This window comes from Eubalaena glacialis, chromosome 8 (genome assembly GCF_028564815.1).
Source record: "Eubalaena glacialis isolate mEubGla1 chromosome 8, mEubGla1.1.hap2.+ XY, whole genome shotgun sequence".
Classification (NCBI taxonomy): domain Eukaryota; kingdom Metazoa; phylum Chordata; class Mammalia; order Artiodactyla; family Balaenidae; genus Eubalaena; species Eubalaena glacialis.
Genome location: NC_083723.1, coordinates 117,534,610 through 117,548,444, shown reverse-complemented (window position 1 = coordinate 117,548,444; position 13,835 = coordinate 117,534,610). Strand labels below are relative to the sequence as shown.

Sequence of the window (13,835 nt, the reverse complement as noted above, 5' to 3'; positions counted from 1 at the left end):
TAGGTTTTATCACTTTAAAATGTAAATAGTGGTGATAGTACTCATTCTTTTAATATCTTGAGTCTTGTAAGAATGTCTAAATTCATTAAATATGCTGCAGGTTTTGGACTGAGATAGATATATGCATTGTTATTGAATATATATATTATTGTTTTATCAAAATTCATATTAAATTTTTTCAAATGACTTAGCATTTTGGGAGGTGATTTTATGAATTTTCATTTAGATTTATTTATAAGATAATTTATATTAATGGATTTGCTAACAATGAATCATCCTTAAATTCCTAGATTAAACTCTATTTGATAATGATTTAACGTACTGCTGGACTTTGCTTTCTAATTTTTTTTGTTTGTTAGGCTCGTTTTCATGACTATTCCATTGGTATTTGCAAAGAAGTTGTGTTTTCTGAGTGTGTACAGTTTGACATCTATCAATAAAAGCTAATTTATTTGATTATATTTATTTTTTTCTCTATTTGACAAAGGTAAAATCTTTTAGTGATTCTATTTATATTTCTTGTAATTTGTACTTTATAAATAAGGCCGCTATGTTATTTATCATATATTCATACCAATTCTATCTTAATTTTGCATTTTACCTCTTAACATTAAAAACTTATCTTGTTATCTCATTGATCATTTAGGTTTAAATTTCTTTTGTTTGCATTTACTTGACACGTTATTTTTCATTCTTTTATTTTCAATTCTCTTTTTTATGGATCTTAGAAATATCATAAAGTTGTTTTTGCTTTTTAGACAATCTGAAGACCATTGTCTTTTAGGTGTAAAGCCCATTTTTATTTAATTATATATCCAATATGCTTAGTCTTAGTTCTAGCACATTATTTTATGTTTTGTGTTTTGTTTTTAAAGGGTTTCTTTAGGATTTTTATATTTGTTGCATGTTTCTTCATTTTTGTTTGTGGTTCTATTAATTCTAAGGAAAGTATGTTTTTTTGTTCTAGTGCTTACCTTTATAAATATAGTTTTATATAATTTTCTTAGTCCTCTGCTTCTTTTGATCAAATCTGTTGGTTACTACCTATGAGCAATAATGAAAAAAATAATTAACTATGTTACAATAGTCTGTGACTTCCATCTTGCTGGCACTCTCTCTTGCTGACACTTTCTGTGTCACCTTCCCATTTATTCACTCTGATCTATGGAACAGGCTATGTGGCCAGGAACTTAAGGAGGCCTCCAGCCAACAGCTCATGAGGAGCTGATGCCTCAGTCCAACAACCCAGGAGCAACTGAATCCTGCCAACAGCTATGTGAGTGATTTGGGAAGTGGCTCCTTCACAGTTGAGCCTGGAGATGACTGCAGCCTGTTAGACCCAGAGCCAGAGAATACAGCTGAAATTCTCAACTGTATTATGATGTGCCTGGATTCCTGACCTACAGGAGCTATGAGTTTGTAGTAAAGGTTGTTTTAAGCCACTAAGTGTCAGGGCAATTTGTTAGATAGATCATCAGTAGGTAACTAACACATGCATACTAAGGGGCTTTTGCATTTCAAGGTGTCTCTTTTCTGCAGAAAGTGTATTTGTGCTGGAATATTATCTCTGCCCCCACTGGGCCCTCTCACTTCTCTTCATACTTATTTTTACCTTCTTTCTTGACTTTAACTGATCTCATCTGTGATTGGTAGTGGTATCACATAATTTGAAATTTCTGGATTATCTGTCTCTTAGCTTTACTGAAAATGCAGTTTTCAAAGTCTTTTTCAACTTTCTGTTGCTTTTATGTGTTTTCCAGGGAAAGAAGAGGGAAAAACACTGACTTATGCAGCTGTGTTTATAGCAGAAGCCTTATTGTTGTTTTAGTTTGCATTTCCTTGATCAACAGTGATGATAAGCTTATTTTCACACATTTACTTGGCAATCTTTATTATATATTTTCATCATTAATCAACATTCTATTAGTTTGTCTGTCTTTTTCTTATTGATTTGTAGAAGTTCTTTGTATATTAGAGATATTAGATTTACCTTTCTGTTACTTGTCCTTTAAAATTGAAAAGGACTTCAGTGATCCCTACATTTATAGAATTTGTTATTAAAATAGTTTAAAATTTTTCTGTAGTCAAATTTACCAATTATTTCCATTATGACAATATTTTGAGTCTGACTTAAGAAGACCTAAGAAAACAGGGGTTTAGAATTGTAGGAGCTGAAGGGTAATACATACTCTATGATGACACCCAAAAGGGTGGGGAGAAAAGAGTCAATATTTCTGTAAAATATAAAGGCAGTATTTTATGGAATAAAATATTAGAAAATTAAATTATCAAGAAAGGGGAGCTTTTAAAAAATTAAATAACATTTACATTAAAGATCATCTATGTAGGATCTAGGATAAAATGTTGGCTCTATATTTGCTGCAACACTATTTAATGACTATCTTTTCCCCCACTGATTTGAAATGCTTTACTTATCAAATATAATTTTCCATGTAACTATTATCTGGATTGTCTGCTGATGTACTTACCTATTCCTACACCAATAACACACTGTTTTACATATTATAGCACTAAAGTATCACAGTTCTATCATACACTGACCATGAGACCTCAGTAAACTCCTCTAAACCTCAGTTTCTACTTTGCAGTGTTTGTTTGAGAATTAAGTATATAAAGGATATAAGTAAATAAATTTTCTGGCCCCACGCCTCACACAAGATAAGCATTCACAAATGATTGTTATTAATACCATCATAAAGCATGATGAAATTAGACTATAGGCAAAAATTAATGATAATAATATTACTAGATATTTTTTTAACATCTTTATTGGAGTATAATTGCTTTACAATGGTGTGTTAGTTTCTGCTTTATAATTACTAGGTATTTTAAAAATACAACAAACCCTACTTCTCTTTTATATTTCCCTGTGTGTTCAAGTTCCAAGGGAATTTCTCCCTGTGGGGAGATCATTCAGATTCTGGTAGATGTTCCATCTCCTAGCCTAATAATATAGAGTGGAAGGAACAAAGAGTAGTTGATAGTTTGCTTAGGAAAGGTCCACTGGGTCAGTAACCAAGGGGAGAAATGGCACTTCCCTTATATTTCCAAAGGAAGGAGCTTCACAGTTGCTTAGCAACATGTAAATGCATAAGAAAGAAGGAAGGTAAAGGTATCACAAAATCAGGCAAATTTTACTCTCTCATCCATTTATTATTCCTACATTGTGCATAACTCAAGAGAAACAGAATATATGTTTGACCTCCAAAAATAAGCTGGCCAGACAGTGAATGGCATACAGCTCAAATATAGCCATAAAAATATAATTGGTAGTAGTGGGTAGCCCAGATTATGTATATACAGACAAAAGTACATGTGCTTACAGCTGGATTCCAGATGCAAGAGAACCATTCTGTTCAATGTAGCAAGTATTTATAAGTGCTTCAGGAGACACATGGAAGACTATGAGGCAGCCCACACTTTCCAGAACTTTAAAATCTACTAAGGAGAATAAAATGAGTATACAGATCACACCACCACAAGGCAGAATTCATGTCACAACTGAGCAACACCCCACTTGTATGTCCTCTGAAGTGAGAGATCAAAGCTTGAGGTGTGGGGGCGTCCAGAAAAGCTTCCCTGAAGAGAAGCCATTTGAATTAACCTTTAAAATTAAACAGGAAAAAAAATTAAATAGGATTTTGACAGGTAGATGTGGGATAAGAGAACACATTTCAGCACGTCATGGAGGAAGTTCCAGGCATGTCCAGAACAATGATAACCCAAATTTTGCTGCAAAATAGGGTTGGTTCTACTAGAATGGAAGCAGTGAAAGATAAAACTATTTCCACATTGTGGAGGTCCATGAATGCCAATTTAGGGACATGTGCTTTAATTGATAGGCACTGAACAGTGATAAGGGTGTGGGTGAAATTGTCAAGAGATCAATCTGGTAATGGTACTTTTGATTGGGGGTCGGGGGAGTGTGGGAGAGAAGGCACTGCAATGAAGCAAGTGGTGAAAAAGAAATATAAGCAGTCTAGGTGGGAGAAGAGGACAGTCTAATCTAAGGTAGGATCTACAGGAACAAGAAGAAAGGAACAGATAATAGAGATACTACAAGGGTACCAATTGAAGACAAGTTGCTGATTAGATAGAAGGGTTCAGTGGAGAGTGAGGAGTGAAAACTAACTCAGAGTTGGTAAGTCTGATTTATTAGATATCAATAATAGAAAAAAATAGATTCAACTGGGCAGTGGAGGGAAAGAAAGAGAAGGAAGAAAAAAAGGACAGCTGTTACAAACTTGCTAAGTTTGAAGTGCTCATGGTACTATCAGATAGAAATGCTCAGCAAGCAGAAAAAAATATAGGCTTAGAGTTTTGAGGAAGGTCAAGGCTTTGGTGATTATTCACATGAAGGTCATAATTGAAACTATGTGAGTAGATGTAAACATGAAGGAAAAAGGAGAAGATTCATGTCAAGGAAGGAAGAGGGCTGGTGAAGGAAAAAACCGAGTCAAGATGATGAACAGATGGTGAGGAAGACACGAAAGGAGCCGCAGAGCAAGGAACAGAACTTAGTGCAGCATCTGAGAGGCCAAGAGAAGGACTTTTAGGAAGACAAGTGGGTAAGCAATTACTGGTGACGTTTATTTTCCTGCTTTAAAATCTTCTACCAAAATCAGGTATTACTTTTTGTAAAATATTTTAATCCGTTTTTTTAAGAAATCATTTTTTATTAAGAGAGGCAAATACTACAGAAACACATGAAAATGGGGGCTGAGGATAATACCACGTTTAGGGATCAGGAACTCATGTTCATCCTTTAGAAACACATTTCAACAGAAAGGGCAGCAGGAGATTGTAAGTGCCCATGGGGAGACTCTCAGCAAGTGACTAATTAGCAGGATGATAACTTGAGGGAGTGAAAGAGTGGAGGGGATTTTTTTGGGGGGGGGGGAAGGTAAGAGGCACATTGAAGAAGGGAAGGACAGTAAAGAGGAAAAGGTTGAAGACTGGTGTAGAAGTGGGAATTCTTGACTCAGCAAGGGATAGAAAAGAGGCAGGAGAGCATGGCGCTAGGATAGCGTGAATGTTAGCCTTGAAAAGCCAAAAGCAGGGACCTGTCTTCTAATACACAGGGAAGGGGGAGGAAAAACAGGAAATGAGGCTGAGAGATTTTAAAGCAAATACAGGGACATTGAGGGATCTCAGTTTGAATGGTTCAAGAGGTCACTGAGCTTAAGGAAAGTTTGAGAAAATCTGTGAAAGGCAGAAAAGCAGTCTACATGCTTCATCAAACCAAGACGGGAGTCTTCTTCTGCATCAGAAAGAGATGAACCTCTCCATGTCAAAAATTTTAGTAGGTTCCAATAGCAACATAAAAGAAGTCACATCTGGGTTCATGGACCTTAACATTTATAGAACAGACTAACTGACTGGGCTATTGTAGAGGATATAAACCATATATAAATCATAAACCCCTAGAATTCAGGGGGATCTCAAAAGGTAATCTGCGAATATACAAATCCCAGGTAACACACACAGCTGCACACATGCACAAATCACACCATGCTCTGTAAAGAGAGTTCAGACACCAGGAACTCTTGCATGAAAGGAAAGAGCGCTTCACTGCACTAGATGGCTAGAAACCAGTTAAGGATGAAAAAGGAAATATGGTTTTACAGGATGAAGCCACAGGAAAACTGAGTTTCCAAAAATCTTCTCCAGTCTGATTCAACAGATAAAAAGTGAATCGTGGGCTTCCCTGTGGTGCAGTGGTTAAGAATCCACCTGCCAGTGCAGGGGACACGGGTTCGAGCCCTGGTCCGGGAAGATCCCACAGGCCGCGGAGTAACTAAGCCCATGTGCCACAACTACTGAGCCTGCGCTCTAGAGCCCGTGCTCCAAAACAAGAGAAACCACCGCAATGAGAAGCCCGTGTGCTGCAATGAAGAGTAGCCCCCGCTCGCCGCAACTAGAGAAAGCCTGTGTGCAGCAACAAAGACCCAACACAGGCAAAAATAAATAAAAATAAAATAAAGTAATTTAAAAAAAAAAGTGAATCATGTGTCAGGATCCTTGCATCCAGTTTCCAGAAGGATAATTTTAAACACCAAGAGTTTAGTCACAGGGAAATAAAAGTTTCCTGCTTCTTTGGCCACATCAAGTCCCACAGGGAACATTTACTGTATCAGCTACACCCTTGCTGAGTGCAAATCAGTGACACTAGACTACTAGTTCAGTACATTCCATCTCCCCTTGAAATCCTATTTCACTGAAATCATGAAATGCATCAAAGAGGGAAAGAGCATTAAATGTGGCAAAGAGATTTAAAGAAGCAACGTCCCGTTCTACCCAGGCCTTCTGCAGTAGAGTCTCTGAGGCTTTTCATCAATTCCAACTCAAGATGCCCCATGCCCTGAGGAGCAGCCCCTCTCTAGCACAGCTCCCAGCCTGCGGTTACTCAAGAAAAGAACGATGGGGTGGACTACTGTGCACAGATAAATCACAGCCTGCCACACCCAGTACCTGAATTCCCGGGATGGAAACACACCTGAGGCACTGAGCACCAGCGACAGAAAATAGGAAACGAAGAGGACAGCAAAGGAGATGAGAGCCAGGAGAGCCTTGATGTGTGCCTGGGTGCTGGGATCATGAGAGCCTGAGATGGACAGGGAGACCTTCTTGGTGTGTCTTCCCAGAGATGTAATGAGCAAAGCCATGCCAGCAATGAAGACAACAGTAGGGACTGTCCAGGTAACAGTTTTCAAAGGGAAGAAGTAGAGTCTCTCATATGTTCTCATAGCATTCCCAGTGACATTCCAAGATTGCAGAGCCCTCTTTAAATAGTTCTGATATACTCTCTGGTTGCCTATGAAAAATAGAATGGTGCTAAAGCTGGAGAACCCCACAGAGCTGAGCAGCATCCATGGAACCAATGCAGACACCATCTGCTTTAGCCAGAGGAAGACGGGGGGGGTGAAGGTTGCGATTTTCACACGGTAGAAGACACTGAGCCAGGTGGAGAACCATAACGTGACAGCATTCAAGAAGTCCCACTGAAAGGCTAGGAACTGGAATACAGGGTTGTATGGGAAGGCTATTGGATTCAGGAAAATATAAATGTTCTTACTCATCACCACCCATCACAAACAGAAGCTAGAGGCTCCCAGGCTGACCAATAACTTATTGCAGGGTGACAAAGTTCTCTGCAGCAACCACTCCATGCCCAGTGCCACGGTGATTAAGCCATTACCCACCACTGCCACCAAGCACAAAAGGAATAAAATGATAGCAAAGATAAAGGCTCTCGTATCAGCCAACTGAGGTCCTGGAACCATGTCCTCTCCACTCATCTCTCCTGCAGACAAGATGGGTCCAAAGACTTCAAAGGCTATTCCTGTAGGGTGGCTCTGGAAGGTCCTGTATGATGCTGGTCTCTCCAGCTTCCCTACGTACAGAGGATAAAGTAAAGGATGTGGGCTATCTGAGGAGGGTGAAGAGGTTTCTTCTCAGAATAGATGCAAATATCATTAAGGCTCAGTTTCAAAAGTCCCCCTGCCTGCCCATGAATTTGCCTGTCCTTCCTCTGCCTACTGTCTGCCCATATCAACACTGGTGTGGATACTATATCAAGCCCTTGCATTTAGCATCCCTTACATGGGAGCTTATACCTCTCTAAGCTGACACCTAAGATATGACCACACACCTACTGGCTGCTCTGTGAGGAAATCCAGTGAGCACATCTGCTACTAACAGTCAGAGCTCACATCCTTGGTTGATTGGTATGTTCTGGGCATTGTTCTAAGTGATCTTCATTGTCTTTAGTTCTCACAATGACCCTATGAAGCAAGTGCCTTTAGAAAACCCCTTTGACAGACAGAAAACTGAACAAAACCTCTACTGAGAGAGGTTAATGCAAATACTATTACTTGTGGTGACTGTTATCATCAAATAGAACATAGCAGACAATTATACATAATCAAGCAAGTGAATTTTTTAACCATATTTTATTAGTGACCTTTAAAGGGCATTTCATATAGGAAACCCTACTATGATAGCTATAGCACTAATGGGCTATGGCAGGAAGAACTCTGGGCTAGGAATCAAGGCAAGTGTTAGTCCTAGTTCCACCATCACTGTGAGTTACTGGGTATGTCAGTAGGCCCCTCTGTGCCTCAGTTTCTCCATCTGTAAGATATGAAAAGTATCATCTGTTCTAATTCACAGGATAAGACTAGATTCTAGGACTAGAATCTCAGTTTTCAGAGTGAAAGAAGACATTAAATGGATTGACATATATACACTAGTATGTATAAAATAGATAACCAATAAGAACCTGCTGTATAGCACATGGAAGTCCACTTCGCTGTACAGTACAAACTAATACAACATTGTAAAACAACTATACCCCAATAAAAAAAATTTTTTTTAAACATTAGAAACATCAAAAAAAGGCATTAAATAATTTTATAGATGAATAAATGAAGCCTCAAGTTATAGATTAAGACTCCCACCTAAAGTCACAGTTATATGGAGAAAAGACCAAGACCCAAACTGATTCCAAGACCAGAAATCTTTGCATAGTTAGCAGCACATCTTGTACTCCTATCTTCTTCATCCCCAGCTGAAGTCAGAAGACCAGGCTTTGAGTTTTGTCACAGTCACTATCTATGGATCTTTGGACTAGTCGTTTAACCTCTCTGAACCCCACTTTCTTCATCTATAAAATATGGATCACAAATATATGTGAATATATACATACACACATATATGGATGTATATGTGGAAACTAGAAATCTCTACACGTGTATAAGAAATAAGTAAGGTGGTGATGACAATTGTTATTATAATGATATCCACCCTGTGGAGGGACAAGTAGTCCAAGGAAAATTCAGGAGAGCATCAGGGATGCAACAGAGGTCCAAGGCACCAAATATTGGATATCTACTTTAATTAGAGGAAGGTGGCGTAAGCAAAGCTCACATTTTCAACAGGAATGAGGCTCAAAGAATCAAAAAAAAAAAAAAAAGCAATCAGGTGAGTGCTTACTTACTCAGGTGCGTGTAAGCAGGTTAATGTGTCACAGAGAGTAGGGCAAGCAGAAATGGTTCTGGGTCAGCTAGGGCAATAGTGAAGGCTCAGGATCAAGTAACATGAGAGTGAGGGAGTATTTTATAGAACACTCATCTTCTGACCAGCACCATAGCCTACTATTTCCATGCATAGAACCCCACAAAGACAGAATAGAATCCAGAACTCTCAGCATCTCTTTCTAGTACCCAGTTCACCTGAGACAAAGGTCCAGGTAGAACTGTCCTTCCAACACAGAAGCCTTGCTGTAGTGAACATGGTGATCTTGGGGAAAGGAGAGGTGAACTAAGGAAACTAATTCACTCTGCCTTTCTCAGAAGATGCAAATCTCCAGGGGATAGCGTTCCCAGCTGCTCTCTACCCTGCCCTTGTTCCTCTGGCTGACATTTGGCTGTTTGCTCCTGGAACATGGAGCAATAAAGCAAACTTTGAGCTCGTAGCTCTGGCGTCTGGCCAGCCACAAAGTTCTCAATATGGAAAATTCATATCTTTTCCCATCTACTTCCTACATATTTGATGGCTCATATAATGGGAAAAATATGCTGTTAACCCTCAATTTGACCAACAACAATTAATAAGCATCTCCTGTATATCATAATGACCCTGTGAAAGGCGCTGGGGCTGTAACAATGAACTAGGTGTCTGCCCTCAAAGTGCTTTCATGCACTAATCATAAACCACAAACATTTACTGGACATACACTATGTGCAGATTAAGTTAATCCAAAAGTGTGAACAATCATTTGTATTTTAATATGAAATATGTTTTATGGTGATTCTTTTGTTGTTTGTGCTTTTTGTTTGTTATGTTTTGCTTTCTCAGAGTTTCTTATTTGGTGGAAGCCAAGTCTGAGAATTTTGAAATTTTCACAGGTAGTCTTTGTATGTATGATCATGAGGGTGGTAGAGGTAGGAATCCTGAGTACATTATCTGTGTGGGAAACACTTAGCTCAGTTCTCTCTCTCAGAGGATAAAACAGGAGCACTCCCAGGCTGTGGTTCTAAATGTATGTGTCATCCTATTTCCATCCCAAGAATTCTGAGAAGCATTCAGTAACATCAGCAGCCCCTTCACTGGGGGACAGCAAAGGTGCTGTCTTGTATGTTGAAAGGACAGAGAGATGACACCAGTAAAGGAGATGGAAGTGTGATTATGTCCAGGAAATAGATAAGTTTGACTACAGCAGAGGATTTCCATAAGGGAACGGTGGCATATCAGGCTGAAAAGGCAGGCTGGGGAGAGATTCCAGAAGGCTTTGAAAGTCAGGATGAGATATTAGGCTGTGTCTTTGGTCAAGATGGAGCCACCAAATGTTTATGGGCTCTTATGAGCTAGAGCCTAGGAAAGGGAGGTTGAGAACATCAACCAATTAAAAACTCCTGAGATAAGCCCACTAGACCTGGCATAAATCAAAAGGCTGTGAAAATGTTGCAGGACATGAGAGTCGCACCACCATTCCCCTCCCACCCAAGACATTCAGTAAAGTTCTGGAGCTCTGTCCAAGGGAAAGCCAGTCTTCCAGGTGACATCCCTGATGCTCCTGCATTTGCTGCCTCCACCCATCCCTCTTGTGGCTTAAGCCCCAAAATTCAGTCCCCACAATTTATTATTGCCCTCCCAGCTCACTCATATTGCTGCCAAAAAAAAAAGAAAGGAAAAAAGAAAAAATTTCTTTATGATAGTCCCAGCTTTCCACAGTTTCCTCTATCCAGCTTCACCCTCTCTCTACTCTTTGGGAAATCCCGTGTGCTCCTCTCCTACAATTTGGGAATCTCCTCTTTTAAAGCCCTAATCTTCTTCTTCCAAGTGAAAACTCCTCACCCTGTTACCTCATCTCTGTTCCTCTTTCTTGCTCTTCTTGCCGTAGCTCAGCCTCCAGCTAGCATTATGACATAATGTTTTAGGGTCTCAGCTCCCAAGACTGTTGGACAACTTATCATAAATGCAGTTATTTATTTGAAAATCCTTTGTAAACTCGATTCTGTTCTGTTGTTTATTTCTCCTATCTTGATTAGCTCAGACATATAAATCTGTTAACCATGTATGGTGTTTTTCCCAATCTCTTCTGGTCTCTTGGTCTCCACACTTTTTTATAGTAAACTCCATCAGTTAAAAAAAAAAAAATTATGAACATGAATTCCCCCATATGCATGTTTATTTATTTTAATTATATGCTTGTAATACTCTACTAACACATTATGTACATCATAAAACACATATCAGAAATAGGGATTAAAAGGATGAGATAAAAATAAATGGCAATGGAAATTGTCACGCTCTCCTTTCTACATCCAATGGATCATTTTGCACACACTCCAGGATGCAAACACCCTAATTTAGAGACTACCATCCTAGACATCAGCATCCAGGGTCCACCTCCTGGATGAGCGGAAAGGAAGAGTAAGATTCTCAAAATTAAAAACTATAGCAAATTTCCTTTGCTTTCCTTTTCTATCCTCTGTTGGCCAAAGCATTTCCACATGAGAAAATTCCTTTTAATTCAACATATACCAAACACACAAAACAATGGGCAGGTCCTATAGTGGCACAAAACTCATACATGCCCTCAGACATCAATTGTTCAAAAGAAAAAGCTCCATGGGTGGAACTGGTCTTAAGCAGGGCACAAAAGAAGGGAATGGCAAAAAACAGCAGAGAAAGGAAAGAAGGAAGTTCCAGATGGGCCAAAAGACCACAGGCTGCAGGGAAGAGCATGCGGGGAGACAGAAAGCAGCTTTCCTGAGCTGAAGTAGAGAGACTGAGCTCTGAGAGCACAGCAAGGTTGAGGAGGGCAATTGATGTGTGTGGGATGGTGTGGGATGGTATGAGACAACCTATGTCACCATTCAAAAAAAACTTTAGGTTGACCACAGAACAACTGACAACCATTACAGGTCTGTGTAAAGGGAATACAGACCAAAATGATGCTTGGAGAATATACTATTAGGGCTGCTTGTGTAGAGTGAAAGAGGCCTGTGAGGAAATGAGGCCACCATTCTAGTCCAAGGTGGTTTGGGACCCAGACGAGGGACGAGGAGCAGTGGAAGGGAGGGTAGAAACAGGGATGGAAAAAGAATTAATGGGGTGCAGAAAGAGTGGGGAAGAAAGGAGGAAATGAAAAGAGAGATGGACAGCACCCAATCCTTGTGCGTCCTTGCCACTCATGGGCTTGTCCGGTGACGGCAGTTACTGACACTGGTGAGAAAAACTGCTCCTTGTCCCTCTTGCCCCTCTCCAAAGCCTCTTCTTCAGGGCCTTTCTCAGATCGGGGCTGCTTTGCACCAAGATACTGGAGTGCAGACAGGTGCCTGCATAAGTCACCACTTCCCAGGCCCAGCGCCAGTGATTCCGGAGGGTTAGGATGTTTATAACAACAATAATCAGGCACAGGTAATACGATGTGTAGAAGATGAGGGAGAAGGCAAGTGACTTCAGGGCCATGGTGTGAGCCCGGGTGCTGGGATCACTCGGGGCCAGGTCTATGGTCCCTCATCTGCCCCAAGTGCCGGCACAGCGAGAACACGAGTGAGAGGGTGGACACCAGGAACGGGAGAAATGGAATTGACCACATAATAATTACATGAGGTAGAAAAAAGTGCAAAGAGACAGTCTGTATTCTACCAGCCAGGGTGTTGTTTCCATGGGAACTCTGGGCAGCAACCATCTGCACAAGAATTGTATTCCCAGTGTCTAATGGGATGACTACCAGACCAGATAAGATCAGGGAGCCCAGCAGCAGCCTGGGCACTGACCGAGAAATCCTCCACTTCAGCCCAAAGAAGATGGGGTGAGAGAAGAATGAGATCTTCACACGGTAGAATGTAGCAAGCCAAGCAGTAAGCCAGAAAGTGAGAGAGTTGATGAAGTCCTAGGGGATGCTGAAATAGTAAATTTTGGAACCCAAACCAAAGAAGGCCACGAGGTTGTTCAGGAGGGCCATCCCATGCAGACAGAACCAGGAGGCGGCCAAGGAGGACGCTGCAATCATGTCGCCTGCAAGCAGTGTCTGGCATTGTACCCACTCCCCGATCAACACAGTAACTATGAAGCCATTCTGCAGCATGGCAGCCAACAACTCCAGGAAAAAGATGACCATGGAGATCAACATGGGTGAGGAGGGCATCTTCTCCAGGGAGGCTCTGCTCAGACTCGGCTTCTCCTCCGGGGCGCTGGGGCACATCCACAGCCTCTCTGGACAAGCCACACTCTGTTGAGACTATAGATTCAGAGGCTCTCCTTGGATTCAGGCAAAAGCGTAGCAACCAGCAAACACCACCACCTCCCCACCCCCACCCCCACCCCTGCCGGTCCTCCAGGATTTGAAAAGAGGATCCCCGTGATTTCCCCGGGCATGCAAATCCCTCCCAGCTCAATGACACCCTGCCTCTGTTTGCCGAACCTGTATCTGCCTGTTCTTCATTAGGGCCAGATGTAGGAAAATGGTAACAGAATAGAGGTTCCAAGGGTGATTGAAAATACTCATATTTTGCACTACATTTCTCACTATACTATTTCTTTTCTAACTTTTCCTTAAAAGTTAGAAAAAGTCCTTATCCCTGTTTGCCTCCCATAACCACAAACCTTCCCTGACCCTTCATGTCCTAAGTTAATATTTTATTCCACATCCTGCATGCATTACATATGGGTGGAATAAGAAGTCATACATATGCACAAGTCTTGGAAGCACTAAGAAAAGGCTCCCTTTCCCTTCCAGTGACTGCTCATGCTGCCTAAAATTTCACTGGCAGGCTCCATATTGGAGCTCAAGGAGTCTCTAC

The 13,835-nt window shown here is 40.7% G+C and overlaps 2 protein-coding genes across 2 annotated transcripts; both read right to left on the bottom strand.

Annotated features, from left to right (window-relative positions):
* Nucleotides 1-6,365: 6,365 nt before the first annotated feature.
* On the bottom strand, nt 6,366-7,319 carry TAS2R60 (taste 2 receptor member 60). The gene is given in 1 exon segment (XM_061198284.1): nt 6,366-7,319. A coding segment is annotated over 1 exon segment (954 nt).
* A 4,924-nt stretch (nt 7,320-12,243) lies between these two features.
* On the bottom strand, nt 12,244-13,180 carry LOC133096679 (taste receptor type 2 member 62-like). Its single transcript, XM_061198283.1, is given in 2 exon segments — nt 12,244-12,528; nt 12,530-13,180. Coding segments are annotated over 2 exon segments (936 nt in total).
* Between the last annotated feature and the right edge of the window lie 655 nt (nt 13,181-13,835).